At 46.5% G+C, this 17,179-nt stretch overlaps 1 protein-coding gene across 6 annotated transcripts in view; it reads right to left on the bottom strand.

The window, feature by feature from the left end:
* Positions 1-17,179, bottom strand: part of GTF3C3 (general transcription factor IIIC subunit 3) — a 123,062-nt gene that overhangs the window by 15,668 nt on the left and 90,215 nt on the right. For 4 of the 6 annotated variants that reach the window (XM_029606061.1, XM_029606064.1, XM_029606063.1 and 1 more), the window contains exons 15-17: positions 12,074-12,264; positions 10,388-10,512; positions 9,041-9,193 (exon numbers count right to left, since the gene is read on the bottom strand). In XM_029606061.1, the coding sequence (XP_029461921.1) occupies positions 9,041-9,193; positions 10,388-10,512; positions 12,074-12,264 (469 nt within the window). The remainder of the gene's footprint in view (positions 1-9,040; positions 9,194-10,387; positions 10,513-12,073; positions 12,265-17,179) is intronic. The other 2 variants (XM_029606066.1, XM_029606067.1) reach the window with 2 other exon arrangements.

Below are 17,179 nucleotides of genomic sequence, written 5' to 3'. Positions count from 1 at the left end.
CATAGGATGATCGACTGATTAAGGTAAAAGTCCGATACCACCTTAGGCAGAAATTAGGGCTGTGTGCAGAGCACCACCCTATTATAATAAAATCTAGTATGAGTCACCATGTCAGGTACCTGAGATCACAAGAATTCAGAGGCTCAAAGGTTCTTTCATCAGCTGGGTTAGAACCATGGTGATGTCTTGTGACACCAGAGGAGGCTTGATAAGAAGCTTCAATTGAAGCAAGTTCCACATGAATCTGACAACTAAAAGGTTAAACCAAAGCAGGGTTTTTTTTTGATTTCCAGAGGAACAGACCAGTAGCTTCAAACTGGGCCAGATTTTAAATCTTATGCGCTGGATTTTATAACATGCGTGCGCTGCCGCACGCATGTTATAAAATCCAGGAAGGCGCATGCAACGGGGTGCACACTTGTGCATTTTGTGCACGCCAAGCCCGAGGGGAGCCCCGATGGCTTTCCCCGCTCCCTCCGAGGCCGCTCCGAAATTGGAGCGGCCTCGGAGGGAACTTTTCCTTTGGTCCCCCCCCCACCTTCCCCTCCCTTCCCCACCCCCCAGCCCTACCTAAATCCCCCCCTACCTTATTTTATTTTTTACACCTGTCTCTTGCCTTCCCACCGTGGCCCCTATTGGGCGCAATCATCCACAAGATAGAACACCACAAGGGACCAGTAGTTCTGGTGGACCCGGACTGGCCATGCGAAGGCTACTGACAGGGAGCAGATTCCCATTTGTGGCTGAAGAAGCTGGGCACTTGGGCGTTGGACCAGTTTGCCAAGAGGTCCATGGTTGGTGTTCCCCAACGGCTTACTATCAACTGGAATGCTGTGGTCGACAGTCTCCATTCTCCTGGGTCTAGACTTTCTCTGCTGAGGTAATCCGCAGCGACGTTGTCTTTTCCCGCAATGTGGACGGCCGAGATCTCTCGAAGGTTCGCTTCTGCCCATGTCATTAGGGGGTCTATTTCCAGGGACACCTGTTGGCTTCTGGTTCCTCCCTGACAGTTGATGTAGGCCACTGTTGTGGCGTTGTCCGACATGGCTCTGACTGATTTGTCTCGGAGTCTGTGACAGAACCGTAGGCAGGCTAGTCTGACTGCCCGTGCTTCTAGAGATTGATGTTCCATCCCGACTCTTCTTTGTTCCATTGCCCCTGGGCGGTTAGCTCCTGGCAGTGTGCTCTCCCTGGCTCAGAAGGCCTTCTTGTAGCCACCATCGTAGTTGGGTCCGAACTCTGTCCGGAAGCTGGAGACAAATGGTGTAGTTCTGGGACAACAGGCTCCATTGTGACAGTAGAGAGTGCTGTACGGGTCTCATATGAGCTCTTGCCCATGGCACTACTTCCAAGTGTGGATGCCATGAGGCCGATGACTTGGAGGTAGGCCCATGCTGTGGGACGAAGCTCGCTCAACAGGGTTCGCAGCTTGGTCATCAGTTTTGATCTCCATGTCGGTATCAGGATGACCCTGTCTTGTTTGGTGTCGAACCGAACTCCCAGGTATTCTAGGGAATGGGAGGGCTGCAAACAGCTCTTGTTTGTGTTGACCACCCACCCGAGGCTCTCCAGATGAGTTTTGACTCTGTTGGTCGCCTGGTGACTCTCCTCTGGGGATTTCACCCTGATCAGCCAATCGTCCAGATAGGGGTGTACAAGGATTCCTTCCTTCCTCAGTGTTGCTGCCACTACTACCATGATTTTGGTGAACGTCCGGGGTGCTGTGGCTAACCCGAATGGTAGTGCCCGGAACTGGTAGTGGTGGTCCAGGATCGTGAAGTGTAGAAAACGCTGATGCTCTTGATGGACCAGAATGTGCAGATAGGCTTCCGACAGATCCAGGGATGTAAGGAAGTCTCCTGGTTGTATCGCCCTTATGACCGAGCGTAGTGTTTCCATGCGGAAGCGAGGAATCTTCAGGTAGCGGTTGACAGACTTGAGGTCCAGGATGGGCAGGAATGTCCCTTCTTTCTTGGGAATGATAACATAGATGGAATAGTGTCCAGTATTTATTTGTTGTGAGGGCACAGGTGTTATAGCCTCTAAGGCGAGTAATCTGGTCAGTGTAGCTTCCACTGCCATCCTCTTGGAGGGGTTGTGGCAGGGGGATTCCACAAATTTGTCCGGAGGGATGTGGTGGAAATCCAGATAATATCCCTCTCAAATGATGGCTAGGACCCACTTGTCCGAGGTTATCTCGACCCATCTTTGGTAGAATAGGGCAAGTCTGTCCCCTATGGCTTCTTCCCTTGGACAGGTCGGCTGATTTTCATTGTGGGGTGCGGTTTGGACCTGGCCCCAAGCCAGCTCCCCCTTTTATTGTGCTTGTTCCGAAAGGACTGGCTCCTGCCTGCGGGATGAGCCGCTTGATATTTGCTTCTATATGGGTTGAAGTGCTGTAATCATCTGCCCCTAGAGGTTCGGGGGAAGGGTCTCTGGTTTCTCTTATTCCTGTCCTCCCGTAGCCACGGCAGTGGGGATTCACCCCATTTGTTGGCTAGCTTTTCTAGTTCGCTTCCGAACAGGAGGGTTCCCTTGAATGGCATCCTTGTAAGTCTCGTTTTGGACGATGCGTCGGCCGACCAGCTTCGAAGCCAGAGTTGTCTTCTGGCCGCCACAGCGGATGATACGCCTCTAGCTGCGGTGTGCACTAGATCAGAAGCAGCATCCATGAGGCATGATACTGCTGGTTCCAGGGCTTCCCCGGGAGTGTTGTTCCTTGCCTGTGATAAGCAGGTGCATGTCACCATGGCACAGCAGGCCGCGATCTGCAGAGGCATAGCGGAGACGTCAAAAGACTGCTTGAGGATGGATTCCAGACATCTGTCTTAGGCATCCTTGAGTGCTGCTCCTCCCTCGACTGGGATAGTAGTGCGATTCGAGACCACGCAGACCATGGCATCCACTTTTGAACATGCCAGGAGATCTTTGTCAGCGGGGTCCAAAAGGTACATGGCTGCCAGGGCATGCCCCCCTTTGAACGTGGTCTCTGGGGCTTCCTATTCCAAGTCAATTAGCTGCTGAACGGCTTGTAATAGTGGGAAATGACGGGAGGTCTGAAGGAGTCCCTCTAGGAAGGGGTTCGTCTTAGGTTCCCCCAAGGTACTTGTGCCCGGGATAGCGAGCTCTTTCAGGCTGTGTGTGACTAGGTCTGGAAGCTCGTCTTTGGTGAAGAAGCGCCTCATGGTTCGGTGGGGTTCGGTCCCTGGGGGGAGTTCCCGTTCCTCCAGGGGTTCTGAATCGCTGTCTGAGCTGTCCCGTGTCCCCGAGGGTGGGGCCTGGGATGTTGAGGTCCTCTGGCGGAGGCTGTGGCTGTGTTATAGGAGGCCCCTGCTGCATGTGGACGAAGGTATGCAGGCCTTTGAAGAATTCCACCCAGGAGATAGATGCTGGGTCTAAATTAAGAGGCGCTGTGTCCCTGGGGAGCCCCATTTGAGGGAGGCTCCCACTGGGGGACGCGAGGTCCGGCGTACTGTTCGAAGAGCTAGATCCCGGCACCGGCTGGGAAGGGCCATGGGCTGATTCCCCCAGGGCCTCCTCGCACTGTATACATAGGGCTGTGGCTTCCTCATGCTGCGCAGCTCTGATGTGGCATGTTGGGCAAAGGCCCTGAGCCTTGAGCTTCTTCTCCGGTGGTGCCATGGCTTGTGCGCGTAAAAAATACAGGGACCGGGCGGCCTAATTATGCACTCCGGTGGGTCGAGGTTGTACGCGTAAGTTGGATGCACACTCAATAAGATGTGCGTGCCTCTGTGCGCATGGGCCAAACTTATGCGCCCGGCACAGTATGCGTGTGGTTGTGCGCGTCGCTATGTGCACGGCAATTATGCGCGTGCCGATGTGAGCACAAGAGATTTGTGTGCACGGGTCGGGACGGCGGACAGGGCGGCGAATAGGTCAAAATGGCGATGGCGACCACGCAGCCAGTATGGTGACCACATCGGAGGGTCTCCACGTGGGAGGACCTCCGAATCTGAACGGGGTCTAGTCCTGCTAGGGCTGATCAACCTGGTGGCATTGGCGCTGGCTGGCGACCTGTGCGACTCTTCGAACTTCGGAGACCGGAGACTGCGGGGGGGGGGGGGGGGAGAGGGAAAACACCTTCACCGCTGCGCTCGAAGTTGCACCCACTGCTTCTCAGCCTCACCCGTTGCCGGGGGCTAAGTCCACGCTGAGGGTCGGCTGCCGGACTGAGGCCAACCTCCGAGGGATCGCGGAAATCACCTCGGGAATTCTCAACTGGGGGAGAGACCCAATATGTGTCACCGCAGGAGAGCGGGGCTTGTCTGTAGAGGTAAGATTTCTTCTTGTTTTGGGTTTCTTTTGTAAATTACTCTAACGCTTTGCGAGCATGCAGGTAGTGCCTAACTGCTATGGAGACGGAAAATACTGAAGAGTTGCACTTCCTGCAGGGGTATATGTACTAGGGCTGACGTCAGATTGAAATCTGATCCATCTCCAACTGCTATCAGGAGTACACTATACCCATTGGTCCTGAGTCCATCTGCTACACGCTAGGAAATTTGGATTATTTGAACAGTGACACTGAACTATTTTTCATAGTTTTCTGGGTTAAAACTGTTCGATGTGACTCCAGATGAAGCTTTTTCAAGCGAAACATCGGCCATGTCGGGCTTCTTTTTGGAATTTCATCATCAGGACTTCAACACTGAATTAATGAAATTTTTTTTGTGAAGATATTTTGAATCTGTTCATGACATTGTATTCACTTAAATACAAGGTGGATGATAGAGAAGACTGGGCGGTTCAAACTTTGTTGAACACACCGTCTGGCTTGCTGACACCTTCATAGCAAAGCCCTTGTTTTTGTGATTTATGCATTTGGTTTCCCTTTATTTTTTGATAGTTTGATCCTCAATATAGCACAATGAGGATCACAGATCCTCCGACTTTTCTGAATTTTACTAAAGTCTTGGCTACCAGGGAAGAGAAGGATACACATACAGGAAACATTTCACTCAAGGAAAAAATGTATTGATTTCCTTGTGATCCCTTCCTGGACCAGAAAGTTGGGACCCTTTTTCAAAGCATTCAAGCACTGAAGCAGCTGAGGAGACTGCCTGGACAGGGCCTGGCCAGAAGCAAAACTCAGCTATGTGTTTCTTGACCTTCAAGATCAGCTTATAATAACAAAGGCCAAAATGGTCCATCCAATTTGCCCAGCAAATTCCTTAGGGTGGTAACTGCTGTTACATGCAGTTTACCCCATTCTTTCTGTTAAGGGTAGTAACTGTTGGTCCATGTAGGTATTCACATGCGAAATGGTAATGTTAGGTGTAACAGAGGTAACCCCACTTCTTCATTTCCTTTCTCTAGCCAATAGGAATCCTCTGTGTTTATTCCACACCCTTTTAGATCCCATTACCTCCTCTTCACATTCAATATCTCTTCTGGGAGGGCATTCCATGCATCCACCACCCTTTCTCTGAAAAAATATTTCCTGACAAATGCTCCTGAGTCTTCCCCCTTGGAATTTCATATTGTGACCCCTAGTTTTAACATTTCATCGGAAAAGACTTGATTTTTGAGCACCATTAATTTCTTTCAGGTATCTGAAACTCTGTAGCTCAACACCCTTGTCTCTCCTCTCCTCCAGGGTATACATATTTTGGTCCTCTAGTTTTCTCTCATAAGTCTTCTGGAGCAGACACCACACAATTTTGGTTGCCTCTCTCTGGACTGCTTCCATCTTGTCCTTATCCTTTCTGAGATATGGTCTCTAGAACTGAACAAGGTACTTCTAGCTAGACTTGGTCAGATCAGCATGGTAGGTATGAAATCTCTCCTGTTGGGTATAAAATGCACAAGCTGCCATCCTGCTAAAGTAGTATGAAAGGAAAAATAGGTTCTTACCTGCTAATTTTCATTCCTGTAGTACCACAGATCAGTCCAGACTCCTGCATTTTGCCTCCCTTCCACCAGATGGAGACAAAGAAAGTTTCGCTGAGACCCACATATAACCTGGAGTGCTACTTGCAGTCCCTCAGTATTGATCTGTATCCAAGCCAAGATACCACTGAACCTAAACAAACACATCCCTCCTGTAACCCATTCCTCCAAACAAGCAGAAGGATGTGGAAACAACTTAATAGGAAACAATCCTTTTCAACAATAAAACAGAAGAAACCTGTGCCCTTCTTCAGTTTATTTACAAGAACAGAACAAGTGGACTCTTCAATCTTCTTCCCCTAAATGGGTAGGACTCTGGACTGATCTATGGTACTACAGGAATGAAAATTAGCAGGTAAGAACCAATTTTCCTTTCCCTGTACATACCCAGATCAGTCCAAACTCCTGGGATGTACCAAAGCTTCCCTAAACAGAGTGGGACTGCGAGAGTCCCACTCGAAACACACTTTCACCAAAGCTCATGGGATCCTGAGCCTGAACATCCAAATGGTAATGTCTGGTGAAAGTATGTAATGATTTTCAAGTAGCTGCCCTACAAATTTCATGTGGTGACACTTGTTGACATTCTGCCCAGGATGTGCTTGCAAACAAGTAGAATGAACTCAAACCCTCAGGGACAGAGCAACCTTGACATAGGTTCGGCTTATATATCACCTCTTTCAGCTACCTCGCTATGGTGGATTTAGAAGCTTTATGTCTCTTCTTTGGACCACTCTATAGTACAAAAAGATGATCTGATAGCCGAAAGCTATTAGTGACCTCAAGATAGCACAGCAAGACCCTTCTTATATCCAACAGCCTCAGCTCCTTTGCGTGAGGTGTAGATGCGTCCAAATTTGGAAAAGCGGGCAGTTCCACCAACTTATTCAAATTAAAAGACAATACCACCTTAGGTAAAAAAGGAGAAACTGTACACAATGAGACCCCATTATCTGCAATCCTCAGAAAAGGATCCCTGCATGAAAGAGCCTCTAGCTCTGAAATCCTCCTAGTGGAACAAATTGCCACCAAGAACACAACCTTTAAGGTAAGATCCTTCATAGTTGATCTCCAAAGCGGCTCAAACGGTGCCTTACACAACTCCTTGAGAACCAAGTTAAGGCTCCAGGGGGGGGACACAACTTCCTCACTGGATGCCACAAATGCTTCACCCACACAGAGAAAAAGCACCACATCTAGGTGTGGTGCTAGGGCTGCTCCCTAAGACAGTCCAAACCCGCCACCTGGACCCTGAGGGAACTGAAGGCCAAACCCTTCACCAATCCCCGTTGCAAAAAGGCCAAAACTTACACGAGTAGGATGAACTCCTTGTTCTGAGCACCAGGAGTCAAAGACTTCCACTCTCTGACACAGGCGAAGGATGTTGAAGCCTTCCTAGCCTGTAACATAGTGGAAATGACATTTTCAGTATAACCTTTACCCCTCAGATGCTGCCTCTCAAAAGCCGCGAGACAGAAGCAAGCTGCTTGATCCGAAAATACGGGGCCTTGATACAACAGGTTGGGAATATAAGTCAGATGCAGCAGCGCATCCACTGCAAGATTGATCAAATCCGCAAACCAGAGCCATAGAGGCCTCTCCGGTGCCACCAGAATCATCTCTCCCTGATGAATTTCTGTTTGCCACAACACCTTACTTACTAATGGCCATGGTGGGAACACATACAGAAGAACCCCCTGAGGCCATGAGAGTACCAATGCGTCGACTCCTTCCGCTCCGCATTCCCTCCTGGGACTGAAGAAGCGCAGGGCCTTGGTATTGCTTGAATTGCCATCAAGTCGAAACAAGGGGTTCCCCATTTGCGACAGATAAGCTACATCACTTTTTTTTTTTTTTTAACTATCTGAAGACTGAAGGTTTTGCACCACCACCATCTGCTGGAGACAGAGAAATACTAAGGGACTGCAGGTGGCACACCAGGTTATATGCCAGTCAAAGCGAAACTTTCTCTGTCTCCATCTGCTGGAAGGGAGTCTGGACTGATCTGGGTATGTACAGGGAAATAGAAATTGCTATAACTTTTCTTTCAGGTACACTCTGGACATCATGTACCTGCAACAGAAGTACTCACAGAAGCTGCCTGCCTACTTTCATAACATCTGTGGGTAGAAAATACCAGAAGCGATGTCAAAGGAAAGCATTTTCTTTGGGATAGATGGTTTCATGAAAAGAAAAAACATGTGTTAAGGGGCTGGTTTATGTAGTTTTACAACAGAGAAGTCTCTTGCAATCAGGCATGGTGATGATGGCAGACATATCAATGTGGCAGAAAACACTTAACTAAGAAACTATGAAAGGAAAAATAAGTGGATGAAGAAAATTAGTGTAAAAATGAAATTCAATGCAAAATAAACAAATTGAAAAGGTTGTACTCCCAAGATTACATCCATGTAGTTCTTTACTTGTTGCATGCTATCCTCAGTGTCAGCATTGTCCTGGCCTTCTCCCACCTAGGAGTATGTCCCTTACCTATCTGACCGACATGCGTTCACATGTCCTTACTATCTTGCATATCCCTGAGTTTTCCTCCACACAGCCTTCTGTCCTGTTACAGGGCATGCGGGTGGCTGCTCTCCATGATTACCCTCATGATTAGTGGCTTCAGTCTCTGCTCTTGCCATCACAGCATCTCCTGCAGTTTGCACTGCCGTTCCTCTCCTGTGCACGAAGCCTGTTCTCTTTGCTAGTACCCACTACCCAAAGCAGTCCATAATGCAGGAAACCCCTTGCTCAGATACTTGCAACCTGGCAGCTCCTTGATAGCAGCAACAGGCATCCAATTAGCCATGTCTCCCCACAGAGGAGTTCACAGACAGACACAACCTCCACTGAAGGCATCCTTTACATTTGCTTTGCAAAGAGCAAGCATCGAGAGAGAGAGAGAGAGAGAAGACACCTTAAAAGTGAAAATAAGTAAATAAAATAAAATGCGAGATAGATAAAACTAAAAACAGAGTGGCAGCTGATCTGGTGCCATACATGCTCAAATGCTTCTGTGCTACGCTCAAGTTCCTCTCATAATGTAGATGACCAGGTCATGTAACCTGTGTGTGCACCTTGTTATTAGAGATGTTAGACACAGAGGTGTTTATATTTGAACAAACAGTACCTCAAGCTTAGGAGGAGGAAGTTCAAGTGCCTTTTGGTAGTAGTGAATTGCGAGGTGGGTTAACCCCAACTGGTGAAGGCCACGGCCTATGTTGTAGAAGGACTCTTGGCAAGGTCCACGAAAGTCCAGATATCGAATAAGAAAAGCAAATCCCTATAAGAAAGAAACTTTCATAAATAGTACAGCAGTGAGGGCAAGTATATGGCACATCTACCCAAAGTGGTGCTCCTATGTTTAATTATATTGATAGTTCAAAGGCACACTTCCCAACTGAAAATAACTGAGGGCCCCTGATGTTTGCAATCATCAGTCTGGCTATTTACACTAAATAAGAACAGGATGATAAGTAACATATATAACTAGAGATCTCTTAAATATTATAGCCTCCAACATCACATCTGATGGGAATCACAATCTTCAAATTAATCCCACCTAGAACCATCTTCTTTAAACCTCCTCACCTATGCAAGATCTATTTGTTTTTGTTCTGGGTCTTGCTATCTGTCTTGACCAGGCTGTAAGCTCCCAGGTGTAGGGCCTGTCTCTATACAGTGCTGTGTACATCTGATATGTGCTATACAGAGGAGGAGGATAATTCTAGAAGTTTGATGCTTTATGGCACATATCAAAAAAAGGTTCTCTGTAAATGTGTTACTGCATGGCTATTGCCACAGAGGGGTGATCCTTCTAAAAAAAATAAATAAATAAAAAATGGTAGGGCCAGGAAATAATACATTTTCAAAAAGCACTGTTTCATTGTTTAGTGAAATCTAGTGGTGAAATTAAGTCGGAGGAACAAAAAGGACAAGAATGTAAAAAAAACAAAACACAAAACCGTGTGCCGGCAGTCAGGTTGGGAAAAGGGATGCTGAATTAACAAGCGTCCGTTTTCCTAATCTGTGACTGTGCACACATTAGGAAAAGGGATGCTTGTAAAACTGAGCACCCATTTTCCTAACCCGCTGACAGCCACCTCTCCTGGGCGCCCGCTGCCAAGGAGGCGCTAGGGGTGCATATTTGTCCCTAGTGCCTCCTTGGCAGAGCGACCCCCTCATTTAAATATGCAATCGCATGCCCAGGAGAGGTGGCTGAGCAGGCATTAGGAAAGTCGGCGCTCAACACTGAGCACCCATTTTTTGTGCTGATTTATTGCATCGGCCTGCTAGTGCATTTGCTAACAAATTTGCTTACACCCCCTGCTAATGCGATTTTAATGATGCGATGGAGTCACTCCCTCTGCCTTAAGGCTTGATAAATACATAGAAAAGTGAAAGGATTACTTACAATAGAATAGAAGAAAAAAGGAAATGCTAGGTTCTCTGCACAAACAAGACAAAAATTGTATACCTGTACTAAAAGAGCGTGTCTCTTTAACACATATTTCTGGGATGCCATGTGAATAAAAGTCAGTCCTATGCAGAGACTGTGCAGAGGGTCATTGGGATTGGTACGGAAGGCCTGCACATACTGTCCTAAAAATATAACCAGTCACTCAATAGGTTATCATACAATTATCAGCACATAATTTTAACACTAATACAAATATATTTGCTGTGCTTCTAAGTCAGGATATTTTGCAAGTCTTATGCTCAGTGTGCACTGTACATACCAATATGTATACAGAGGCAAACAGGATCTGACAAAGAAATAACTATTGTTCCTGACATTCTCTCTATTACTCCCTCAGTACACATGATGATCCCTCATTTGGGGGAAATGACCCTTAAATAAGACCTGCCTGGGCTGGGATGGCTTGGTGGCTTCAACTCTCTAGACCAGTGGTTCCCAACCCTGTCCTGGGGACCCCCCCCCCCCCCAGCCAGTCAGGTTTTCAGGATATCCACAATGAATATGCATGAGAGAAAATTTGCATGCACTGCCTCCATAACATGTACATTTTCTCTCATGCATATTCATTGTGGATATCCTGAAAACCAGACTGGCTGGGAGGTCCCCAGGACAGGGTTGGGAACCACTGCTCTAGACCATCCGGGGCTAAGATGCTGTTGGGACAGCAATTACAGACCCTGCTGGGGAGGGAGAGTGTTTCGATCAATGTTCAACTCAACAGTGACACCTAGTGGTTGTTCTTTGTGTGCCTGTATACCAGGGTCTTGGGCCTCTGGCCAAGAACTGTCACTGCAGTGGCTCATCTGGGTTATGGGGTGGAGGAACTCCCAGGTAGTTGCGAATGAAGGCTCATAGCATGCTAATCCATTGGACACCGATCCCAACTGAGTTGCAAGCACAAAGGAAAAGGAAGCTGCCAAGTCACAAAAAAATAAAAATGAAGACTTACTTATATGATGTTATATACCCAAGAAGAGACCAGTAAAGAACTATTTCTAATTAAAATAACCAATTCTTTTATGCAACAAATAAACCCACCCATTCATGTTCTTGCATTCCTTGCGCGTGACAAAACTTTGTATTTTAGACCAACAGAAGATTCAGGAGACAGCGTCAACCTGGTCTCAAAAGTTGACATATAACTATAGGTTTGGATAATTCTTATACTAACCCAATAAAAAAAAGTATCACAACCAGGATCTCTGCACTCTCTCAATTTTCCTGTGACCAAACCTAGAAACCCATCCCCACCCTATGACAATAATCCCAAAGAAACAGACACAGGGAATAATAGTGTTTCTAAAAGTCCTCTAAAAGCTCTGGTTTTCAAGATGTAACAACTATTCATGATCTATTTGAATAAACTCATTCTATGTACCAGGTCACTTTGCATATTTCGGATACTCTAAAATCGAGACCTACTTGGAGACAAGGAGGACTGCAGTTTAGAACAACTGGCATAATATAACCCTCCCTCCTATAGATATATCCATTTTAGCCCCTTATACAGTGCTGACACAATCATAATCAGATGCTACTGTGCAGACTGCTCCAGGATTACTCTGAGAAAGTTTTGTGTACCTCAGTTTTAAAACCTGCTCAAGATGCAATGCAAATAGCAATTCATGCATCAAAAATTTCCTAGAGAACTCCCCGGTTTCCTGCGATGAATTGGATCCTTACCGAGAGCGTGCTTGAAGCTGCCAGAGACGAATGCATTGTGTCCATTCAGGATACACAGCGCATGATTCTCAGGGTTTTTGAGCATTAACCTCAGACAGAAGCGATGGTGGCGTACATCCTGAGAATGCATTGTGACCTGGTTAAAGATGTTCCAGAGCTGAGGTTTATTCACATTTTCCATTACCATTATCCTACAGGAAAATACAAATTTGACAGTATTATTTAAAAAATAAAAAAAAGAGTTTTTCATGGTAAACTGTACTCCTGTTCTTTAACATGCTCTTAGTGATGGAAAGAGCATGATACAAGGTATGAGCATTATGTTCCATAACAGCAATAACTGAGCATCGGAAGAAAAACCTTTAGACACCAATATGAGCAGACATTGTGTTCTCTCCCTGTGCCCTGAACACTTTGTGACATGTCCAGGCATTCACAGAATTTGCTGCCACACAAGCTATCTTGCAATGCTTTTAAATTTGCTCATGCAGGAAGGATGAAACTCTGCTTCAACATTAAAGGCGATGAGACAGTGTGTAAACTGCAGGTGAATTTGAAGCAGGTGTAAGGAGAATCAACAATATTATTCTCCCGGACATCTGAATGGACTGTTCCTTTTCAAGACTGAAGTGCAAAATGATACACGCAAAGGCTGTCCTGTCACCAGCCATGTAGATGCTGCTACTGCTCAAGTTTAAGCTCAGGCCAGAAAGACAGACAGTAGCAAAAACTGCTACAAAGCCATTATGCAACGTCTCTGGGTGAATATTCAGTGTGGTGACAGGTGATGCAGTTTTCTTCTTCACAGTTTTCTTCTTCACAATGAATCACTGTACATAGTAGGTCCAAGACTTGTTGGCCAAGCACAAAGCGAGACTGATCTAAATAATAAAGCTAATGTACTTGCTTCATACTTTGTTATTTAGGATATGTTTATTCTTTAAACTTGTAAGATAATTTCTAATAAAACAAATATTTTAAAAAAGTCATGAAAAGCTACTGCTATACAAATGCATATGACACAAAAGACATTGACAAAGAAGCTGTGCAGCAGACTATGCTGTTTCAATCATGCATCCATTTTACAACTATAGGACTGTTGGGGACAGTTTATAGCAACGAAAGGATCCTACAGCAAAGGGCACCATCCCCGAAAGTTGATCAGATCATCCTGTTGACTACACTAAAAACAGCTTTGGAACATAATGATTGCGCCTTTGGAACATAATGATTGCGCCTTTTAAGCTTTCGCTTAAATGTTTTATTTTTATTTCTCTCAGCTTTTGCTGTTTCTATTTAAGCTTCTCTGCGTAGGAACTTCCCAATAACATTCTACAACAGATGGAAAATGACTGTATAGGATTTCAAAGTCTGAACAATAGCTTTAAAGCCATGTACCAACCAAATTGCTAGATATTTTACTATGTTTGGCTTTAACTTATCTTTAACTACTGGAAGAACAGACCTTTCCTAGAAATACAAACTTGGTGGAACATAGTATGTTTTACATCCAATATGAAGCTGTTGCAGTCGAAAACTGTAACAGACTTTGAAACTTTCTGGACATCAATTTAAAAAAACTCGTATCACTTCTTGGTCTTTTGGCTTTAGATCAAGTGTAAAAAACTCTCTCATGGGTACTCCCTTCAACACCAGAAGACACGAGCTTCTAGAGACTACCACTTCTGGAAGGGATAACCCCAACATAGACTGGGTTTCACCCTGTTGGCTATTTCACGCGGGCTTTGAACTTATCAATCTTCCAAAGCTACAACCTTCAGCATCCGCCAAAGTCTACAGTTTAGGTTATTCTCTACAGAAAATCCTCTCTTCAGTCATTTAAGGGAGTACCCACAGAATATTTTCTGTCACTTGTAAAACAGGACAGAAACAGATGGTTTATACAACTTTGGAATTTTTTGGTCCACATAAATTTTGGACTTTTTTAAAATATATTTTTCAAGAAAATTATGGATCATTAAAGATAGTTGGGTGTGTTATGATACTGAATTGTCACACAACACGCAGCAACAGATGTGCTTTCAAGCGGGATAAAAATCAGAATTTATGATCAGACCAAAAATTTAAGTACAAGTTATTTGCCCAGTGATCAAGTTTTTGAATGTAACTTACACTAAGTTTTTTTGCCTGTCTTTCTATTAAACAGGCCGATACAGTATAGTGCGGCCGTGGTTACCCTGCTTCTAACCCGCTTTCTACTCACAATTTGGCCGCGTTAGTCCTACCTGCGATTCACTATACCTTTTAACCCATCCTTACCACCTCTTTAAATCTACGGGTAACCCTTTCCGCCCACAGCATGTATATGAGATGTAAACGATCGGAATAGCTATTCCCTCCCATACAGTAACGTGCGCCCCTATTATCGCTTTTTAAACCTGCAGTTTTGCCGCGCGTTTAACCTGCTAATTTACTGCCTACCCCTACCCCTGCATTAGTGTGGAGCGTCAGGCAAGCCGAGACGAAATTTCACGGGCCACTGAGCAGCCCCAGCCAGCCCCGCTTCACTGCCTGACCCCCTAACTCCCCGGGACAAGACCGAAGTGAATCGGGCAAACTTTCCGCCAGCCCCTGCTCACCTGCCCTGGCCGCGTCCATCTCCCGCGCTGACAGCTCCGGAGCAGCCCCAGTCCTCTCTCCCCTCCTCCCGGGGACAGCCGGTGGCGAGAGCGGCTTCAGCAGCCCGGGGCGGATCGGGCGCTCTCCATGGCTCCCTATTCTCTAAAACGTGACGGCATGCACTCATTACGTTTTAGAGAATAGGGAGCCATGGGGAGCGCCAGATCCGCCCCGGGCTGCTGAAGCCGCTCTCGCCGCCGGCTGTCCCCGGGAGGAGGGGAGAGAGGACTGGGGCTGCTCCGGAGCTGTCAGCGCGGGAGATGGACGCGGCCAGGGCAGGTGAGCGGGGGCTGGCGGAAAGTTTGGGGGGAGTTAGGGGGTCAGTTAGGGGGTCAGTCAGCCCTTCTCCTGTATCCACTTCCTGGTACCTGTCATTTCAAATGTCATTTGAAATGACAGGTACCAGCACACCCAGGATACTGTATAGCGCCTATACAGTAAAATGGATTGCGCTTCCTGGATGTGCGTTGGACGAGCGTTGGATGCAGCTTGCATTTGCATGCCATTTAAATACAGTATCGAGCAGTATGTGTTTTAAACTGTGCATGCCCGGCACTAACGCACCCCTTTCTACCGCACCTTACTGTATCAGCCTGAAAGTCTGTTTGGTATGACCTCAGGGAATGACTTGGCTTACTCAAAGCCAAGTCATTTTTTAATTATAGCAGGCACTAGTCTCCTTATTTGTACATATTAAGCCAATTACTGCTAGCTTTCTGCCGCGCGCCCCCCCCCCCAAAAAAATCACTATGTTTTCTTGCATATTAAACAGATACGAGAAAGTGAAATTAAATACTTTTTAAAGTTTTATTAACATGAGTTCTTCCTGTAGAAAAATAATGGGTAAAAGAAAATTATTACTCACCTGGTAATTTTCATTCCTGTAGTACCACGGATCAGTCTAGACAGTGGGTTATGTCCCCCTTCCAGCAGATGGAGTCAGAGCAAAAACTGTAAGGACAGCCCCTAATAGGTTGGAGCGCCCTCTGCGTTCCTTCAGTATAGAGAATATCAAAGCCAGAAACTACATGGTATGGATCAACAAATATGAACTTTTGAGTGGTAACACCCTTGAAGGGTAAAAACTTGTATGGAACTTGTGTAATATCTGCAAACTTACAACAAGAACTGTTATACAGACTGACAACGAAGAACTGATATACAGACTGATCAAGTAGAAAACGAGCTTCGAGCTGGGCTCATTCCAGAAAGGGAGGGAGTCTGGACTGATCCGTGGTACTACAGGAACGAAAATTACCAGGTGAGTAATAATTTTCTTTTCTCTGTACGTACCTGGATTAGTCCAGACAGTGGGATGTACCAAAGCTTCCCTACGTAGGGTGGGCAGAGGATAGCCCAGCACAAAGAACTTGAGCACCAAAAGAGCCAAACTCCGGAGACGGGACATGCAGTCGATAATGACGTGCAAAAGTATGCAACGATTTCCAGGTAGCTGCTCTACATATCTCCTGAGCAGAAACCGACTGGTGTTCCACCCAAGAGGAAGCCTGAGAGCGCAAAGAATATGCCTTGATACCCGCAGGAGGCGTACGTCCCGAATCAATGTAAACGGAAGAAATTGCATCTTTTAACCAACGAGCAATGGTGGATTTGGAAACCTTATGGCCCCTGTTGGGACCACCCCAAAGAACAAAAGATGATCCGTAAGACGAAAAGGATTATTAGCTTCCAAATAGTGGATGAGAACTCGTTTCACATCCAGTCGCTTTAGATCCCTGGGACTGTCCTCCAGGAATGAAGAAGTTCCACAGACTGGTTGAGATGGAAAGCTGAAACCACCTTGGGCAAGAAAGCAGGTACCATACGTAGCGAGACTCCCGAGTCGGAAAATCGGAGGGAAATCCGTCGCGCCGAGCAAATCGCGACCAGGAAGACAGTCTTTAGAATGAGATCCTTGAGAGAAGCTGTGGACAGAGGTTCAAACGGTGGGCCACACAGAACTCTGAGAACCAGATTCAGGTTCCAGGCCGGGCACAGGGAGCGGACTGGTGGACAAACATGTTTTACCCCTCGCAAGAATCGAATAACGTCGGGATGAGACGGTAAGCGGAGGCCGTCCGATCGACCAAGCAGAGCTCCGAGGGCCGCCACTTGGACCTTCAGGGAATTGTAGGCCAGGCCCTTCTCCAAACCCGCCTGGAGAAAAGAAAGAACATTAGAAACGGACGCCTGCCAAGGCAAGACCTGAAGATTGACATACCAAGACTCAAAAACTTTCCAAACCCTCACATAAGCAATGGATGTAGCCAGCTTGCGTGCTTGGAGGAGAGTGGAAATAACCTCGTCCGGATACCCGTGCCTCCTCAACCTTCGCCGTTCAAAAGCCAGGCCGCAAGACAGAAGTGATCTACCCGGTCGAAAAATACCAGGCCTTGCCGAAGGAGGCGCGGAAGGTGTCCCAGTCTCAAGGGACTGTCCACTGCCAGGTTGATGAGATCTGCGAAC

This window comes from Rhinatrema bivittatum, chromosome 6, assembly GCF_901001135.1.
Source record: "Rhinatrema bivittatum chromosome 6, aRhiBiv1.1, whole genome shotgun sequence".
Classification (NCBI taxonomy): Eukaryota; Metazoa; Chordata; class Amphibia; order Gymnophiona; family Rhinatrematidae; genus Rhinatrema; species Rhinatrema bivittatum.
The sequence above is the reverse complement of the archived record's forward strand: the minus strand, read 5'-3'. Positions and strand labels throughout refer to the sequence as shown.